At 41.4% G+C, this 20,098-nt stretch overlaps 2 protein-coding genes across 5 annotated transcripts in view; one reads left to right on the forward strand and one right to left on the reverse strand.

The window, feature by feature from the left end:
* LOC140727663 (SH2 domain-containing protein 1B-like) overlaps positions 1–20,098 on the reverse strand; it is a 225,657-nt gene that overhangs the window by 101,372 nt on the left and 104,187 nt on the right. The window lies entirely within an intron of this gene.
* The window catches only part of LOC140727662 (E3 ubiquitin-protein ligase DZIP3-like), a 94,551-nt gene that overhangs the window by 7,079 nt on the left and 67,374 nt on the right, over positions 1–20,098 (forward strand). For both annotated transcript variants that reach the window (XM_073045298.1, XM_073045299.1), the window contains 5 exons: positions 7,145–7,239; positions 12,258–12,398; positions 13,320–13,400; positions 16,004–16,128; positions 18,644–18,764. In XM_073045298.1, coding sequence (XP_072901399.1) covers positions 7,145–7,239; positions 12,258–12,398; positions 13,320–13,400; positions 16,004–16,128; positions 18,644–18,764 — 563 coding nt within the window. The remainder of the gene's footprint in view (positions 1–7,144; positions 7,240–12,257; positions 12,399–13,319; positions 13,401–16,003; positions 16,129–18,643; positions 18,765–20,098) is intronic.

Below are 20,098 nucleotides of genomic sequence, written 5' to 3' on the forward strand. Positions count from 1 at the left end.
AGAAAAACAATGAATATTTCAATATCACTTCCTACACTTTTTCACAACTCATTGTTGAACCACTTGCCTTAGCTTGAGCTCGACAATTTTACCAAGATTTCTTGGCAAAATCTGTATTTTTTCTTAATTTTTCTTGTGATTTTTCCATTATGTCTATTCTAGCTCTCAGACCATATCCATTAGTTTCCTTCTACGACTTATTGAAAGTCGTAGTCAAGTTTATTGTTAATATGCACAAGTACGTGTATGCATGGGTGCATTGCAAAACTTACTTGCAGGATCATAGGCACATAGCATCATTCTCAAGGAAAAACATAATTTTTTACAAGAACACAATGATAACAAAAAAACAAAGTTTAAAGTTTCAGTGCAAAGTTATCAAACTGGTCCCAGTGTTGCTAAACTGTACTGATTACAGTTTGTTGAAGGGAAGCAGCTGCTGTTGAATCTGTGGTGGGGACATCAGGCTTCTGTACATCTGGCCCTCCCTCTAAGCTATACTTCGGATTCGCCAGCCTTTTATCAACGGCTGACGCAAGTTATAACAGCCATTTAATTTGCCAGCACAGCTTTAAGATCAGGGAAGCAGGTTCAGCACGTGAGAGAAACCATAATGGCAGAATGCACAATCTCCACCATACAGCAGTGGAGTTCAAACCTTTTCCACTGGCTGTGAGACAGTGGCACCCTCTGGAGCCGGCAGACAGGGATTGAGTTAAAGGTCAACACCATACATAAAGAACATCTGAGAATGCTATGCCTCCTTAAGGAAAGGCAAGTTGAAGATGAAGAGGTGATAACTTTCCCCTTAGTTGCTCATTTACTGCTGAACAATTTCTTGTGTTTTATTTTTATGAATCAGTTCTGTCATTTTTATTATGAGATGTAGAAACACACAATCAGAATCAGGTTTTATTATCACTGACACATGTCATGAAATATTGTTGTTTTGCAGCAGATTATTCTAAATGATTGGAACAAATTAAATCAATAATTGTGAAGAATGTATTATGGCAGGCTGATTCAGACGATTGAAGTGCATGGGATCCACGGTGACTTGGTAGTTTGGATATGCCGTTGGCAGGAGGTCTAACTGCAGGGATAAATGCTCTGTTGTTTCTGAGATTTATATAAATGACTTGGATGAAACTGATAGGTGGGTTGGGTTACTGATTTTCCAGACACAGCAATTGCTAGAGTTGACAGTAGTTTAGCGGGCTATTGAAGGATGCAGATCAGTTACAGTTAAATAAATAGGTGGAGAAATGGCTGATAGGGTCTGAGGCATTGCACTTTAGAGGTCAAATGTAAGGGGAACATATACCGTCAACAACAGTACCTTTAGCAGCATTCACACACACACAAATGCTGCAGGAACTCAGCAGGCCAGGCAGCATCCATGGAAAAGAGCAAAGAGTCAATGTTTTGGGATAAGACTCTTCATCAGGACCGGAAAGGAAGGGGAGATATCAGAGTAAGAAGGTGGGGGGGAGGGGAAGAAGTACAAAGTGACAGAAGATGGGGGGGAGGAGTGACGTAAGGAGCTGGGAAGTTGATTGGTAAGGAGATAAAGGGCTGGAGAAGAGCGACTCTGAAAGGAAGGGAAGAGGGGAGGAGATGGACAGGTAAGGAGATAAGGTGAGAGAGGGAAATGGGAATGGGGAACAGTGAAGAGGGGGCAATTTCCGTAAGTTTAAGAAATCGATGTTCATGCCATCAGGCCGGAGGCTATGCAGATGGAATATAAGGTGTTGCTCCTCCAATCTGAGTGTGCCCTCAATCCTGGCAGTACAACCTGTCGGAATGGGAGTGGGAAGTAGAATTGAAATGGGTGGCCACTCGGATATTCCGTCTTTTCTAGGTGCTTCCCAATCTACATCGAGTCTCATAGATATACAGGAGGCCACATGGGGAGCACCGGGTATTGTAGATGACACCAACAGACTGGCAGGTGAAGTATCACATCATCTGGAAGGACTGTTAGGGGTCCCTGAATGGTAGTGAGGGAGGGGTGTAGAGGCAGGCGTGGCACTTGTTCTCCTTGCAAGGAGTGAGATCAGTGGGGAAGATCGAGTGGACAAGGGAGTCGCATAGGAAGCAGAAAATGGGGGAGGAGGGAAAGTTTTGCCTGGTGGTGGGATCCCATTGATGATGGTGAAAGTTAAGGAGAATTACATGTTAGACGTGGAGGCTAGTGGAGTGGTAGGTGAGGACAAGAGGAACCCTATCCCTGGTGTGGCGGCAGGAGGATGGGGTGAGAGCAGACGTGTGTGAAATGGAAGAGATGTAGGTGGGAGCAGCATTGATGGTAGAAGAAGGGAAGCCCTCTTCTTTGAAGAAAGAGGATATCTCAGTTGTTCTGGAATGAAAAGCCTCATCCTGAGAACAGATACAGCGGAGATGAACTGAGAAAAGGGAATCATTTTTACAAGCAGCAGAGTGAGACGAGGTATTGTGCAGATAGCTGTGAGAGTCAGTGAATTTCTAAAAGATATTAGTAGTTAAACTATCTCCAGAGATGGAGACAGAAATCAAGAAAGGGGAAAGAGGTGTCAGAAATGGACCAGGTAAATCTGAAGGCAGGGTGGAGGGTGAAAGCAAATTGATGAGCTCAGCACGGGTGCAGGAAGCCACACAAATACAGTAATCAATGTAACCTAGGCAGAACTGGGGAGCAATGCAAGTGTAGGCTTGGAATATGGACTGTTCCACATAGCAGTCGAAAAGCCCATGGCTACACCTTGGCTTTGAAGCAAGTGGGAGAAGCTAAAGGAGAAATTGCTGAGGTTAAGGATCACTTCCAAAATATGGAGGAGAGGTGGTGGAGGGGAATTGCTTAGGTCTATTGTCCAGAAAGAAGCAAGAGCTTTAAGGTCCTCCTGATGGGGAATAGAGGTGTATAGGAACTGGATATCCATAGAGAAGATGAGACAATCGGGACCAGGGAGCTTAAAGAGATTGGAAAAAAATCAAGAGTGCGTGAAGTGTGGAGAATGGTTGAAGACAGGAGAAGGGGCCATTGGTACAGACAGAACGGTCTTTGCCAAAGAACAAGGCGTGAAGTTTGGCGTCTTAGCGGGTGCAGATATGGGGACAAAGGTGAAGCCCTTACAGATGACAGAATGTTCTCCCTCAGAAAGGGGAAGGTTGGAGGGAATTGTGCGAAGACCCGGCATGGATGAGAACTGGATGAGATATACAGAGTGATTTGGGGGTCCAAATCACTAAAAGCAGCCATGCAAGCAGACAGGGTGGTAAGCAGACTTACGGCATGCTTGTCTTCATAGATTAGGTCACTGACTACAAGAGTAAGGAAGTCATGTTGCAGCTGTAAAACTTTGAGGCCATATTTCGAGAACTCTTTGCAATTCTAGTTACCCATTTCAGGAAGGATATGGAGGCTTTCGAAAGGGTGCAGAAAGGTTTACCAAGGTGCTGCTTAGTTTTGAGAGCATTAGCTATAAAGAGAGGTTGGACAAACTTGGCTGTTTTCTCTGGAGTTTATCCAACTTCAGCATGGTGCCAGCAATCACGGGCAACTTTTTGTAGGTTGCAGAAAATTGTTCTAAATTTCGCCTTATACTTTTTGAATTATTTTTGCTGCAATCTGCAGCTTGTAAATTTCCTCTTAACAATGGACTTTCAAATTATCTCAATGATCTTCATATCTCACGATTGACTGAAGAGCCTGGACCAGTCAGGTGCAGTGCCTTTAAGGTTCATCACCATGGCAGGAGATGGGGAATCCAAGCCAGGCTGAAATCCGGAGCTGATGAGGCTTCCTCTCTCCAGCATCTTGTTGAATGTGCAGATGCTGGAGAATAAAACTGACAATCTGAAGGAAAGACTGTTGTATCAGAGGCACATGAGAAACCTTTCAATTGTTTGCCATATCAAAACTTGTTTAACTGCTGTCACAGTGGATGCAGCAGTAAGACGAGAAAGATTTATGATTTTCGATTTTCAGGATGGATCAAACTGAGGACTCGGGTAAGGCAGAGGGAGCTGGCATATATTTTATAGTCAGTTCTCATTGGTGCTCTCACGTGCCGGTTCTGTCAAACTCGTCTTCTCCCAACTTGAAACACCTAATGGTCAAATATAGACCATTCCATTTGCCTCAGGAGTTCTCATCTGTGATCCTGATCGCAGATTATTTACAGTCAGCGGCTGACTATAAGCAAGCACATGATATCGCCTGCAGACAAAAAATAGCCCATTTCAAATTATAGTTGGAGACTTCAACTAGGTTTGTTAGAAGAAATTCCTGCCCAATTATCACCAGCACATAACCTGTAGCACCAGAGGTCCCAACACACTACGTCACTGCTATACTAAGATAAGGAATGCCTACCGTTCCTTGCCCAGACTACATTTTGGTAATTTAGATCACTTGGCTGTCCTCCTCCTCCTACAAGCAGAGCCTAAAAAGCAAGGCTACAGACATTAGGACAACTAAGAAGTGGTCGCGGGAGGCAGAGGAACGAACGATACAGGATTGCTTTGAGTCAGTGGACAGGGCTGTGATCAAGTGCTCAGGTAGAGATCTGAATGAATACACCAGGGTTGTAACAGACTTTATTGAAACAGCTGTAGATGAGTGTGTCTCACTAAATCGTTCAGTCTTCCCCATGAACCATGATCCATGAATCCTTGGATGAACCATGAGATCTAAAATTTGCTGAGGGCCAGATCATTCAAGTCTGAAGACCAAGAACGCTACGAGAGATGCAGGTATGATCTCTGGAAAGCCATCTCACAAGCGACGTGGAGATTCCAGACCAAACTCAATGAGGGATGCTCGACAGCTGTGGCAGGGTTTGAGGGCTATAAACCTCTGCACAGTTAAATCAAGTGACATGATGGCAGCTGGGCTTGGCTTCCAGATGAGCTGATTGCCTTCTATGCTGGCTTTGACCATCAGAACATGGAGGAACCATCACAAACTCCCACAAATCCTGATGATCCTTTGATCTCAGTATCTGAAGCTGAAGTGCGGGCTGCCTTCAGGAGCGTGAAGCTAAAGGAAACATCCAGACTAGATGAGGTACCTGGCCGTGTACTAACTGACCAACTGACTGGTGTGTCATACCCACCTGTTTCAAGCAGGCTTCAATTATATCAGTGCCAAAGAAAAGTGTGGTGATCTGCCTCAATGACTTTCGCCCGTTTGCACTCACATCCACAGTGATAGTGTTTAGAGACACTGGTGATGAAACACATCAACTCCTGTCTGAGTAGCGACTTGGATCCGCTCCAATTTGCATACCGGAGAAACAGGTCCACAGTAGATGCCTTCTCATTGGCTCTTCACTTTAAAGCCCTCCCAACCATTGAGCATATTTACATGAAACACTGTTGTAGGAAGGTAGCATCCATTATCAGGGATTCTCAACACCTAGGCCATGCTCTTTTCTCACTGCTGCCATCAGGCAGAAGGTATAAGAGTCTCAGGACACACATCACCAGGTTCAAGAACAGTTATTACCCCTCAACCATCAGGTTCTTGAACAAAGGGAATAACGACATTCACTCGCCCATCCATTGAGATGTTCCTACACCAATAATCTCACTTTAAGGACTCTTTATCTTGTTATCACAAGTTCTCATTATTTATTGCTATTTATTTATATTTGCATTTGCACAGTTTGTTGTCTTCTGCACTTTGGTTGATCTTTCATTGGTCCTGTTATATTGCTGTTCTATAGATTTGCTGAGTATGCCCACACAAAAATGAATCTCGGGGTTGTATATGATAGTACATATGTACTTTGATAATGACATTTACTTTGAACTTTGATGCTGAGGGGAGACCTGATAGAAGTTTATAAAATTAAGAAGGACATAGATAGGGTAGATAGGAAAATCTTTCTTCCCAGAGTAGAAAATACCCTTTGTCTTTGGGAAACACAGAGAGGTGTAGGTGCTCCGGAGGGTGGTATTGGAATGAGGTACAACAGTGATAATTATGAGGCTTTAGGATAGACACATAAATATGGGGGAGTGGAGTGATCGGGTTCATGTACAGGCAGAAGAAATTTGCTTTGAAAAGGGAGTTAAATTTGGCATTATGTTTGGCACACCCATCATGGGTCAACAGGCCTATCCCTGTGCCCTACTGTTCGATAAAAATAAGTGTTTTCTCGGTGCGTTACGAACCCCGTAACTGGGTCACTTACCAGCAAAGATAGAGAGGTCCGTTGAAGTCTGATGGTACTATTTTTAACAGTATTTATTAGTAAAAATACACAAAAATAATATCAATGCAAACATACAGATACTATACGTCGTCAATACTAGATCTAAAAGTGCGGGTATAATAATAATCAATAAGAAATAGCTCTATCGTTGTCTAGGGGATAATGTATTGTCCGATGGAAATATAAAAGTCACTCAGTTCATTCAGGCTGCAGCTTTTTGGTTGGAGAGAGAGTGACAGATTTTTAGAAACTTGCCAGCTTTCCTTTATCCGATCTTGATCCGTATTCGTCCTTTAGCGAGGCCGTTCCGTGGAAGACTTGTCATCCGGGCAAGGATGGACACACACAAGCCCCCACCGGTCTCATATGTTTCTCCTGGTGCATCTAAAGGGGTTGTTCCCCAGACCCTCTTTTATCCTTACTCACGGGGTCTCAGATGTCAATCAGGTTGGGATGATGCAATCCCTCAACCAGCCCACTCTGGTCATTCCCTGAGGGCTTCAATGAATGGTACAGTACTCAATACACAATTCCGTCTCCAAGAGACAATGGCCGTTATCAATGGTTCCGCCTTTCTGGGGCCAGGACACACATTCCAAACCCTGTGTATTCTGGATGTCTCTCTCTCATTTCCTGGATCCCAGACCCGAATTAATAACGATCTTGCGATTCTCGAAAAGGAGGGGGCTACTTTGTACCCTTCGGCCCCTCAGAGTTGTGGCACATTCGTAACAGGTGACTAAAACTAAAATTTCCATTGGAAGAACTGCATTTGTTTATAAAGTAAAAGTCTTGTGCGCCAAGCCAATTCAATGGAAATGTGGAAGAAAATTCGCTTGCGGGAAATTGTGTTCTGCTGCAGAATGTCCTCCTGCCTATAGAAAGGTATTTGTACTGGTCAGAACTGAATGGAATTTTCACCAAACTCATTACTATCTTAACAGATTGCACAGAGTTTCTGAATGATGATGGTGCCACGTTCAGACAAGGACCAAGTGCACAACATCAACCTGAAGATGCAAACTCATTTGGTTTTAAAGTAGGTCTCTTTTTTTTGCACTACAAATATTTTACAGTTAAATTGCAAAATATAACTAGAAGGTATAGGGCAAGACAGTTGGAAATCTAGAAAGAAGGATATGATTAAGTATTTATAGCTTCAATAACTAACTGACTGTAAAATGGTTTCCTTTATAGGTGCTAAATTCATAACTGTCAATTCTAGCATGTTCTGTGCTTTTGTGATCCAGATTTGCAAATATTAATTTCTTACTCTACAAGTTCAAATGTTAGTGTTCATGAAACCATTTAATATGCCTGCTGCAGATCTAGCCATATGTTATTCTATCCTGCATGTAGTACACTCTATTTAATAACTTCGATCTGTTCTGTAGCCTGTCATGAATTCTGCCCCTTGGCTGCTCTTCAGTTTTTTCCCCTTAGTTCCCTTGCCCTTTTGAGTTCCTCAGTCAATCTGCTTTCAACTGAACCAGATACTGCTGCTTCTGCCACTTGCTGTATTCATCTTGCTCCCTGCAGTTAAATCTTTCAGTACTCCTGTCTGCAATGATCCTGTTGATTATTTTTATTTTTACGTTCACTATTCTTGTTCATTGGACTTCACCCCATTACATCTCACTTCTCTGCTGTTATTACTGATTGGCTAGCAAAACTGATCGTTTTGGGGATCCTTAACACAAGCTAACTGTGGATTAATTGTGCTTCCTTTTCCACCAGGCTGCGTTTAGCGCAGAGGTTCCCAAGCTGGGGTCCACGGACCCTTCAGTAGGGGTTTGCGGCATAAAAGTTTGGGAAACCGTGATTTAGCACAATGTCTTGATATGTTCTTTCTGATTTGTACTTCCTTGTACTCCCAGTTACCTTCAAAGTACATGGATTAATTTTGTCAAACCCAGACTGACTTTTCATTGTCTATGGGTCATTTCTGCACTCCACAGGATCTCAGGTTTTAACTTGAACTCTATCCTGGTTTTTCCCTTAATTGTACAGCCCTCATTACAAAAATGGAATGGCCTCACTGATCCAGATTGCCTTCATGCAATCCCATCAATACACCCTTCATGTTTGTTTGCCTCAGTTATTCCGTGTAGCAGTAGATTATTTTTTAAATGACTCGGTAGGTAAATGAACTACTTCCAAGTTCTCTTTGAATTTATTGGTAATCCTTGATTTCTTTCCATTTCCAGACAAGTTATGATAAAAGGTTAGGCTCTTCTGAAGGCAGCTTGCTTAACAGTTCCAACATCTTATTCTGTTGGTTATGCTATAATCTTTGTGAATTTTATTTTAAACCACCTTATCTTTCTTTTATTATGGGTATAAGAAATTTTTGTCATACTGTGAGTGTGAGCTAGCCAGTACAGTCGGCCCTCCTTATCCGCGGATTCCGTATGCGTGGATTCAACCAACCGCGATCGGGAAAACCCGGAAGTTCTCTCTCCAGCACTCATTGCTTGAGCATGTACAGATTATTTTTTCTTGTCATCTTTCCCTAAACAATACAGTATAGTGTTACGATCCAGCAACAATGAATATATAACTGAGACAGGTTTTTTATAACAAATAAAACATTTATTAAACACTGCTGAAAAATCCAAAAGGAAACAAACGACTAACTTAACCTGAAGTGGGTTGCAGTACAGCAGCTCGAACAGTTCGTAAAGCGATAATGCGAAAACAGTTCTTGGAAGTAGTAATGCGAAAGTCCAAATGATTTACACAGTCACTTAGGAGAGGCTTTCCCTTGAAGTAATAAAATCCTCTTTCATGATGTTACTGCTGATCCCAGCCAAAGTATGCCTTGATCAAAGGATTTATGAAGAAGGAAATAAAACGGCTTAAAGGCACTGACCTTTCCTTGGTGAAACTGCGTCCAGCTCTTTCTGCTCTTTTGGCAAAGCAGGAGTTATCATGGACACAGGTTACTAACTCCTTGTACAAAGATTAAATAAAGGTCGAACCTGCTTTACAGCCGACAACACCAACTTTCCTCGATTCTTCCAGCTTCACGAACTTCAATAAATCTTCACTCTCCACTAGACTGAACTGGCAGTATTGTAGCAAAACTGCCGGCAATAACCTTTGAGACTTAAGGCAGAAAGTAACACTCCACTTTAAAACAAAACTGTGTCATAACATCGAATACGCAGAACGGAGTCACTGGCGAATTCAACCACGAACTGCCACACATCACAGGGAGGGGTTCTCCTTTTATACCCTGTTGAAAAAAACCTACCACATGACCTCTCACAGGCGGGAAAATTCCGTCACTCCACCATCACAAGACCACTACATCATGCCCAGCATAGCCTCAATTACATCATGGTCATGTGACAGGCACGAGATACCCACGGGTACGTAACAATAACAACTATTTACATAACATTTACATTGTATTAGGTATTATAAGTAATCTAGAAATGACTTAAAAGTACAGGCAGTCTCCAGGTTATGAATGAGTTCCATTCCTGAGTCCGTCTTTAAGTTGGATTTGAAGTCGGAACAGGTACATCCGGTATTATTTAGCATCAGTTAGTTAAATATTTTTCTTAGTATATAGTAATATTTTGCCTATGCATATAAAACACTTAAGAAACATATGTATTTCAATAATTTAACCACTGCGTTGCTTAGTAATAATTTTAGCTTTCATCAGGGCAGAGCCTTTCACATTCTCCATTAAAATTGTTCTGATCGTTGACCGACTATCGCCTAACGCTTTTCCAATGACCGATGGTGTTATTACTTCCACCTTATTTTCAATCGTGATCGTGATTATTTTCGTGAACAGAAACACTGCGGATTCAGAGCTGCACCGCCAGGTCCTAATGTCCACTACACGGGGACATGTTAAATAAAGTCCAGGGTTCCGTTGGGTCCTAAAGACCACCACACTGTTACATGTTAAATAAGGGACTTGAGCATCCATGAATTTTGGTATCCGCGGGTTGGGGGTTCCCAGAACCAATCCCCCACGGATAAGGAAAGCCAACTATTGGTTTCTCCCTACCAAATTCTAACCTGAACTTTCTCTGCATCTATCTTGAGCAGCTAACAATAACCACACAAAGTGCTGGAGGAACTCAGCAAGCCAGGCAGCATCTATGGAAAAGAGGAGTCAACGTTCTCAGCCTGAAACATCGACTACACTCTTTTCCATAGATGCTGCCTGGCCTGCTGAGTTCCACCAGCATTTTGTGTGAGTGTTGCTTGGATTTCCAGCATCTACAGACTTTCTCTTGTTTGTGATTAGCTAACAATTACCTTTGGTTTCTTCCACACCATCTGTGTTAATTACATGTAACCCCTACTTCTCCCAAACATAATTTTATCTCAAATTTCTTTGCCACTAATACTGATACTATTTGCCCAGCTGCCTCTATGACAATCCGTCTTACTTGCCTTGTCTGTAGGTGTTTCACTGATTGTTTTTGTACTTTATCCCCCCCACGAAGTCTCAGTTATGTCCTTGTCTCTGAGCTCCACCCCCTCTTCTATTCCGAATATGCCAGAAACCACCAATTTCTATTTTTATCCATAGTCTAGACAAAATGGTAAGTAATATCATCATCTTGGGAACTGTTTAGTAATCTTTTCAAAAATTCAGTAGGAAACTCTGTCCCTTGGTAAAATCTAATTCTCAGTTATTATTCTGTACTCAGTGCCCTGCATCCATTATTTGTCCTCAACATTTCCATTTTGAAGTTCTTATCATTGTATTCAAATCTCTTCACGGCACCATCCATCTCTCTGCATCTAACCCTCTCTATTCTGACCATTCCACAAACTGCTTTCCTCCAACTGTTGGTGTCTTATTTTTTCCACTCCTGCCTACCATTGTTGGTCACACCTTCAGCAGTTAGGCCCCAAGCCTCTCAATTTTCTCTCCATATATCTCTGCTACTCCGCCCTCTGTCCTCCCCTATCAGATTCCTTCTTCTTCAGCCTTTTGCCTCTTCCACCTATCACCTCCCAGCTACTCACATCATTTCCTTTCAATCCCCCTCCCCAACCCACTTTACATACTTTCTATCTCCTGGACTCAACAGCTTGTGCTATTCTCCCTCTTCCTACTGTCTTATACTGGCTTATCCTCCTTCCTTTCCAGTCCTGATGATACATCTCAGCCTGATATGTCAACTCTTTATTCCTCTCCATAGAAGTTGCCTGATTTATTGAGTTCCCTTAGCATGTTGTGTGTGTTGCTCCAGATTTCCAGCATCTGCAGAATTTCAGGTGTCTCCATGTGTTCTTCCAAAAATTCAATCCCACTAACCAAGATACTGGTTCTTCATCCTAGTATTACTAATTGGGTTTGTTTGAATTTTAAAAAGTAGCGAGATAATTACAAGTCTTTGTTGCAGTAAAGCACATCAGAGTGCCAGCACTAGACGATTTATATTTCCCGTACTGCAACAACACATGCTGTTTAAAATTGAAAGGATGGTTTTCAATTTGATTCTAATTCTAGTCACTTAACATGCCTTTAAGCAAGGTAGGAATACCTAGAGAAGGTAGAGAAAAGATTTATAGAATAGTTCAAGGCATGAGGCATTTTAATCAGTTTAGACCAGACAAATTTCTTTTGTTTTCCTTGGGGTAAAGGTTAAGATGAGACTTAAAAGTTGCACAAGATCAAATTGGTTTAAATGGGATAAATTGAGAGGAACTGTTCCACTAGCAAATGGTTCAAGGACTGGGGGAGGAGGGGGGGGGAGGCGGAATAGATTTTTGAGTAAAGTATGTTTGAGGGAACTTCTTTTAACTCGGAGGAGTTACAAGCTGGAATGTGCAGTTTCCTCAACCCAATGTAAGCAATCATTTGGAGCTTTTAGAAGGGAATTGAAAGGTAGTTGAGAGAGAATTTGCTGGGCATTGGGGATAGAACTATGGGAAGGATTTGACAAGGTTGTTATATTAGGAATCAAGATAATGAGCTAAATCCTGCTGTGCTTCCATTTTGTTTCTAATTAAAACTTACTGAATCTCACTGACTATGCAACCTGTTGATTCTGTTATTTGATGCTTGTTTCTCAGCTGGAAGGTGAGGATGTTGAAGAAGTAACGAATAGTCCACTGAACATAAACAAGACACTTGTTAACTTCCCGTCCATGAGTACCGATAGACAAATTCAACAGTTCCAAGTTTTTCTCACCGCTGTAATGAAAAATGATTTGGTGAGTATTAAGTATTAAACTAATATAAAATGAGTTTTATTCAGTTTAGTGCTCCCAAAATGCAGTGAACAATTTATCAATGTAATGGGAATCTATTTCCAGGTTTACAGTATTTTATCGTCTTAATGTTAACTCATAGGCAGCAAATGTTAATTAACTAATTAATGAGTGAAACAGCACAGAGCTGGCCCTTCGAGTCACACTGCCGCAGCAATCACTGACAAACCTACTTAGTTCCAACTTTTCCATCTCTTGTGGACAGTGTTCTAGTCTTCCTGGAGCCTCACTGTGAACCTCTGTTGTCAGGGGTATTGTTATGCAGTAGGAGCTGATTGCGAGAGGATATTTGTAGGTGTTTAGCATGGGTCTCTTGTACGCTTCCCAGTGCAGATTTATGGCAGCTTAAAGCTTGATTTATGGATATAATGCACAAGCATCATGTGTGTAATGCAGCTACACAGCAGAGGTTGAAATACCTCCGTTCAGTCTAATTATGGTTATGGAATCTTGGTCTTAACGTTAAGGTACTTGTTAAATGTATGAGCACATCCAACACCCACTTAGGAAATGTGCTTCACATTGTATATAGCCTTTGACACCTCTGCTATGAAGTAAAATTTCCTATCTTCTACTCTATATAGGCCCTGTCCTATAAGCATCTTCTTCATCAGTGACATTAGACTCACATAGTTACATCCTCCTTGGCTTCTATGATGGCTTTGACTTCTCTTGCAAGCCATGGTTGTGTGTTCTTGCCTTCAGAATTATGAAAACAACTTTAAAATATAAATGCACTTCCTTGGCCTTAATCTGTTTTGGGATATTCTTTGCTATCAAAATATAAATTATTTTGTTTAGTGGAAGCTTATTCAAAGGCAAAGTGTAAATGCGATTGAATGACTTCACCTCTCTTGCTTTTAGATATGTCGAATAAGTCAAGTGCAGTACCTCTTGTTGCTGCACTACTTTGTTATGGCTCTCTGCTCCAGAAGCAAGGCACAGGTACCATTTTCTTGGTAGTTCTATTTGTAATCTTAAAAAATGTTTGAAGCTATTTTGGCTTTTATTAAACTGATCTGCATGCTTTTGTTTCTTAATCCAAATGATTTGTTTGATCAATTTTACAAAGCTTTACGAATGGTTTGATAGAGATCTGCTGTTTAATGCGTTGATGTGGCATTTTGAATTGGATTGATTTTATTTCTTACATCCTTCACATACATGAGAAGTAAAAATCTTTATGTTACGTCTCCATCTAAATGTGCAATGTGCAATCATAGTAATTTATAATAAATAGAACAGTCAATGTAATATAGAGTACACTCAAGTCAGCGTGAGTTCATCAGTCTGATGGTCTGGTGGAAGAAGTTGTCTCGGAGCCTCTTGCTTCTGGTTTTTATGCTGTGATACCGCTTCCCAGCTGGTAGCAGCTGGAATAGATTGTGATTGAGATGGCTTGGGTCCCCAATGATCCTACGGGCCCTTTTTACACACCTGTCCTTGTAAACGTCCTGAATCATGGGAGGTTCACAACTACAGATGTGCTGAAAAGTGCTGCATTCAAAATAGCATCAGTGGCAACAACAAGCAAGCAAACCTCTCTATTTGTGTGGAAAGTTTTCCAGGGCATTTCACAATGAATACAAGTGACTGCTGTTCCAGACAAGAAGATATTAAATTCAATGATGAAATTCTGATGTGGGTCTTAAAGAGGGCGTTATTTGAAGAGAGGAATCTCAAGGGGACTTGATGGACTAGGGCTTTTATCCTTGGTGTGCAGGACACACAAAGCTGATGTTATAGAAGTTTAGAGAATCATGAGGAGCATAGATAGGATGAAAACACTTCACCTTTTTCCCAGGTTTGGTGAATCAAGAACTAGAGAGCGTAGGTTAAGGAGGAAGGGGAAAGATTTAAGAGGAACTTGAGGAATGAGTTGCCAGAAGTGATTGAGGCAGCTACAATCACATCTTTTTAAAGTGAGTTGGACAGGTACGTGGACTGGAAAGGTTTAGAAGGTCATGGGGAAATGCTGGAAAATAGGACTAGCTTGGATAGGATATTCTGGTCGGCCTGGACCAATGGCCTTGCTTCCATGCTGCTTGACTATATGCTCCTAAGTACATGTAGCTTCGATATGTAGAACTGTGCTTGTTTCACTTACTCAGCCCCTTCATATTTTCTGCCCCAGGAGCATTGACTAATGTATTGATGATGCTCCCTGCACAGAACTTGAAAATGTCATTACTTAGCTGTTACTTTCCACTGTACTCCCAATTACACACAATCTATCTCTGACTCTCCTTCCCTCTCTACCGTACTCCCACTTACACACAATCTATCTCTGATTCTCCTTCCCTCTCTACCGTACTCCCACTTACACACAATCCATCTCTGATTCTCCTTCCCTCTCTACCGTACTCCCAATTACACACAATCCATCTCTGACTCTCCTTCCCTCTCTACCGTACTCCCACTTACACACAATCCATCTCTGATTCTCCTTCCCTCTCTACCGTACTCCCAATTACACACAATCCATCTCTGACTCTCCTTCCCTCTCTACCGTACTCCCAATTACACACAATCTATCTCTGACTCTCCTTCCCTCTCTACCGTACTCCCACTTACACACAATCTATCTCTGATTCTCCTTCCCTCTCTACCGTACTCCCAATTACACACAATCCATCTCTGACTCTCCTTCCCTCTCTACCGTACTCCCAATTACACACAATCTATCTCTGACTCTCCTTCCCTCTCTACCGTACTCCCACTTACACACAATCCATCTCTGACTCTCCTTCCCTCTCTACCGTACTCCCACTTACACACAATCCACCTCTGACTCTCCTTCCCTCTCTACCGTACTCCCACTTACACACAATCCATCTCTGACTCTCCTTCCCTCTCTATCGTACTCCCACTTACACACAATCCATCTCTGACTCTCCTTCCCTCTCTACCGTACTCCCACTTACACACAATCCATCTCTGATTCTCCTTCCCTCTCTACCGTACTCCCACTTACACACAATCCATCTCTGACTCTCCTTCCCTCTCTACCGTACTCCCACTTACACACAATCCATCTCTGACTCTCCTTCCCTCTCTACCGTACTCCCACTTACACACAATCTATCTCTGACTCTCCTTCCCTCTCTACCGTACTCCCAATTACACACAATCTATCTCTGACTCTCCTTCCCTCTCTACCGTACTCCCAATTACACACAGTCCTTCTCTGATTCTCCTCCCCTTCCTTCACCCGTCTCCCAGTTGCATATAGTCCATCTCTGACTCTCCTTCCTTTTCCCTTTCCCTACATCTCTTCTAATATTTGTATATCTGTGCACTTGTAATGCTACTGTGATAGTGTGATTTCTTTTGGGATGAAGTATCTATCTAAAGGAGCAAAGTAGCTGGAAGCGAACATGATGGTAAGCTTGACTCTACTGGGTATTTAACCTTGTGTGCTTTCTGACTACTTCTTTTGAAATAGGGTGCAGTTTACATGTTCCAAGGTCCGGACGAAGGTGTGGTTTCTAAACACTTGGTGTTGTTTGCCCTGCAGCTATTTTACACTCTTTATACTGTATCTCTAGGATCTGGCTGAAGCCAAAAAGCAAGTTAAAACAATTGAGAGAATGACTAAGGAGAAACCGGAATGCCGGAATTTTTTGTATGTGGCCTATCACACTTCAGGCTGTTTATGCTACAAGCAAAATAGGTAAGGGACCTCAGCTTGAAGGTGAATATGAAAAAATTAAATCGTCTTTAGAACAATTTAAATTGCATTGGAAATAAATGTTCAGTTATTACGGGATGACCTAAATGTGTCTATGCACTACCTGCATTCAGTTTTGCTCTTTCTTAGTTACTGTTGTAAACAACTGTCCTCCATTACAAAGTGAACTGTGCAGCCTCCTGATGAACGAGTAAACAAGATGAATTGTTTTATGATCACCATCACTCATACTCCTCTTTATTCCAAGAAATAATTTAAACAGCTAAATCCCCTTCCAGTGTGGAATTTGGACGCCCATCACCACCTTCTCATTGCTAACATCAGGAAGAAGGTACAGGAGCCTGAAGGCACACACTCAGAGATTCAGGAACAGCTTCTACCCCTCTCCCACCATATTTCTGAATAGACATTGAACCCATGAATATTGCATCACTTCCTTCTTTCTCTCTTTTTGCACTATTTATTTAACTTATAGGTATACTTGCTGTAAATTACATTTTGTTATTAATATATACTGCTGCTGCATAACAACAAATATGGCATAATGCCATTGATATAAAACCTGATTCTGATCCTGGAATCTTAGTCTAGGTCTAGGTAGTTTGTATGTGTGGATGATAACTAAACTCTATATCAGCTGGATCTTAATCTTAGTCTTGTATTACTTTATCACAATAGTGCACAATATAAAAGTTGAAAAAAAAGTCTAGGATTTCCAGGAATTAAAAAGTACAAAAAAGTAATTCCATTGATTTAATCATAGTTCTACATTGTATGAATGGATATTTTGTTCAGATTCATATTTCAAGTCTTTAAGTTAATGGGGCAAAAGTAGAAGAGTGATAAATGTTAAAATCCTTGGGCATTGCATGGCCAGGTGTAGGGTATATAGTTTATTTGTGTGAATTAGCTTTTTAATATGAATCTCAGTATTTGTAGCATTATAAAGACAAGTATGACAAGACATCAAGAAACCTCATTTTGTGGAGGAAGTTCATGCTTTCAAGATAGTGCAGAACATTGATTTGCAGTACACTGTTAAGAAATGCTGTGGAATTGGAGACACTGAAGGGAAGTGGAGCTGTCAAGACCACCCTGCTTTAAAACTTTGGATAGTAGGAGGGTGAAATTATCCCTCTGTCCAAATAACCTAATGTGACATTGTCACCATTTCTTAAATTTCATTTTTTTTCTGATTATTGTAGATGGTTCCAGCAACTAATTTGCAGTCTGTCTCTCCTTTCCTTTTGCCTGTCATTTGCCTTCTCTTTCTGTGTTAAATTATAAGAACAAAAGAGATGAAGAGTTCTTGAAAGTGAGTCCATAGGTTATAGGAATAGTTCAGAGATGGGGTGAGTGAAGTTATCCTCTCTGGTTCGAGGGTGTGGTGGTTGAAGGGTAATAAATGTTCCTGAACCTGGTGGTGGAGCCCTGAGGCTCCTGTACCTTCCTGAAGGTAGCAGTGAGAAGAGAGCATGGCCTGGATGGTGGGGGTCCTTGATGATGGATGCTTTTTTTTTGCAATAGCACTCTTGCATGGATATGCTCAACGATGGGGAGAGCTTTATCCATAATGAACTTGGCTGTATCCACTACTTTCCATGGGTTTTTCTGTCCAAGGGCATTGGTGTTTCCATACCAGACTATGATGCAACCAGTTAATATGCTCTCCACCACACACCTATACAAGTTTGTCAATGTTTTAGATGACATGCCGAATCTTCGCAAGGCTCTGAGAAAGTAAAAATCCTGCCATGCTTTCTTCATTATGTCACTTACGTGCTAGACCCAGGACAGTCCTCTGAAATGATAACAACAAGGAACTTAAAGTTGCTGACCCTCTCCACCTCTGATCCTCCAATGAGAACTGGCTCATGCACTCTGGTTTCCTCCAGCTGAAGTCAATAATCAGCTCCTTGGTCTTGTTGACATTGAGTAAGAGGGTATTATTGTGGTACCACTCAGCCAGATTTTCAATTTCCCTCCTATATTCCTATCTTTGATTCAGCCAACACCAGTGGTGTTGGTGGCAAACTTAAATATGGCATTGGAGCTGTGCTTAGCCTTACAGTCATTAGTCTAAAGCAAGTAGAGCAAGGGGCTAAGCACACAGCCTTTGATTCTGTGCATTTGGTCATTGTGGAGGTGGTGTGGCCAATCCAAACTGACTGGAGTCTGCAAGTGAGGAAATCGAGGATCCAGCTGAACAAGAAGGCATTGAGGCCTAAGACTTGAAGCTTATTGATAAATATTTGATAGTTTATCACCGTTTTAACAAAACGGGAAGATTTCAAATGGTTGATTAATAAAAGGAATAAGTGATCCAAATTCGACTCAAAATCCTTAGTTCATGACAAGAACTGTTATTTTAAATTTCCTTACGGATATATTTCACAAGTTTGAGCTGACCTTTCAATTATGTTAGAGGTTTTCTGCCTCCATTCAAGCCAAGAATTATAAAAATAACTCATAAGGAGATGTTTAAATCTTTCTGCAGATTTGAAGATGCCATGCAGTGGTTTCAAAAATCTAAACAAGAGTTTGCAGAAAACCCTCCAAACATAGAATGGAGCAATGTGATACTAAAAGCAGAAGAGATTATACCAGAATATTTTGAAGTAAGAGCTTTATCTCAAATACTAAGAATAAGTCACTCAGTATGGTTAAACAAATTGCTATCTCAGAAGCATTATAGGAAAACAAATGTGTAAAAGATATATTGGGGTGTGGGTGATAGTGCAAAATATATTCTGAAAAGTTTCATGTTTTTTAAGGTAATTCTTTTGCTTACGTAACAGTGGTGGTGATAGCTTTGTAATAAGAAATAATTTTTTCATATTTTTTTGTGTGGCAACAATGGCACTTCAAATTTCTGCCATTCACCTTTCTTTGCGCCACTCAGAGATGTGGCGGATTAGACATTGTGATCTTTTGGGAACACCGTAATTATTAAAATTTAGTTCATGTTTCATTCATCCATTGTGGCAGATTACTAGATTTTAAATGTATTATTCAAGCTCCAGAATAGGTGTAAGCAAAACTGACTTCCTGTGCAAAACCCACACTCATCAGGCAAAAGTCCTCATGCTGTTGGGAGTTTTCAGAAAATTAATTCAAGTCATATCAAGTTCTTGGTATGCAAATTATTGGCCATCTTCTTTAAATTTAGTATTTTGTCAGATTTTCAGATACCAGAAACATAGAATATTGCCTCGGGCATAATCTGAATTTAGGTTCCGTTGATTTTTGCTGTTAAGCAACTGATGAACTAGAAACATAGAAAACCTACAGCACTATACAGGCCCTTCGGCCCACAAAGCTGTGCTGAACATGTATTTACTTTAGAAATTACCTGGGGTTACCCATATCCCTCTATTTTTCTAATCTTCATGTACCTATCCAAGAAACTCTTAAAAGACCCGATTGTACCTGCCTCCACCACCATTGCCGGCAGCCCATTCCACGCACTCACCACTCTCTGCGTTTAAAAAAAAAAACTTACCCCTGACATCTCCTCTGTACCTACTTCCAAGCACCTTAAAACTATGCCCTCTCATGATAGCCATTTCAGTTCTGAGAAAAAGCCTCTGACTATCTACACGATCAATACCTGTCATCATCATATACATCGCTATCAGGTCACCTCTCATCCTTCGTTGCTCCAAGGAGAAAAGGCTGAGTTCACTCAACCTATTCTCATAAGGCATGCTCCCCAATCCAGGCAACATCCTTGTAAATCTCCTCTGCACCCTTTCTATGGCTTCCACATCCTTCCTGTAGTGAGGAGACCAGAACTGAGCCCAGTACTCCCAAGTGGGGTCTAACCAGGGTCCTATATAGCTGCAACATTACCTCTTGACTCTTAAACTCAATCCCACAGTTGATGAAGGCCAATGCACCGTATGCCTTTTTAATCACAGAGTCAACCTGCGCAGCAACTTTGAGTGTCCTA

Source organism: Hemitrygon akajei, chromosome 5 (assembly GCF_048418815.1).
Source record: "Hemitrygon akajei chromosome 5, sHemAka1.3, whole genome shotgun sequence".
Classification (NCBI taxonomy): domain Eukaryota; kingdom Metazoa; phylum Chordata; class Chondrichthyes; order Myliobatiformes; family Dasyatidae; genus Hemitrygon; species Hemitrygon akajei.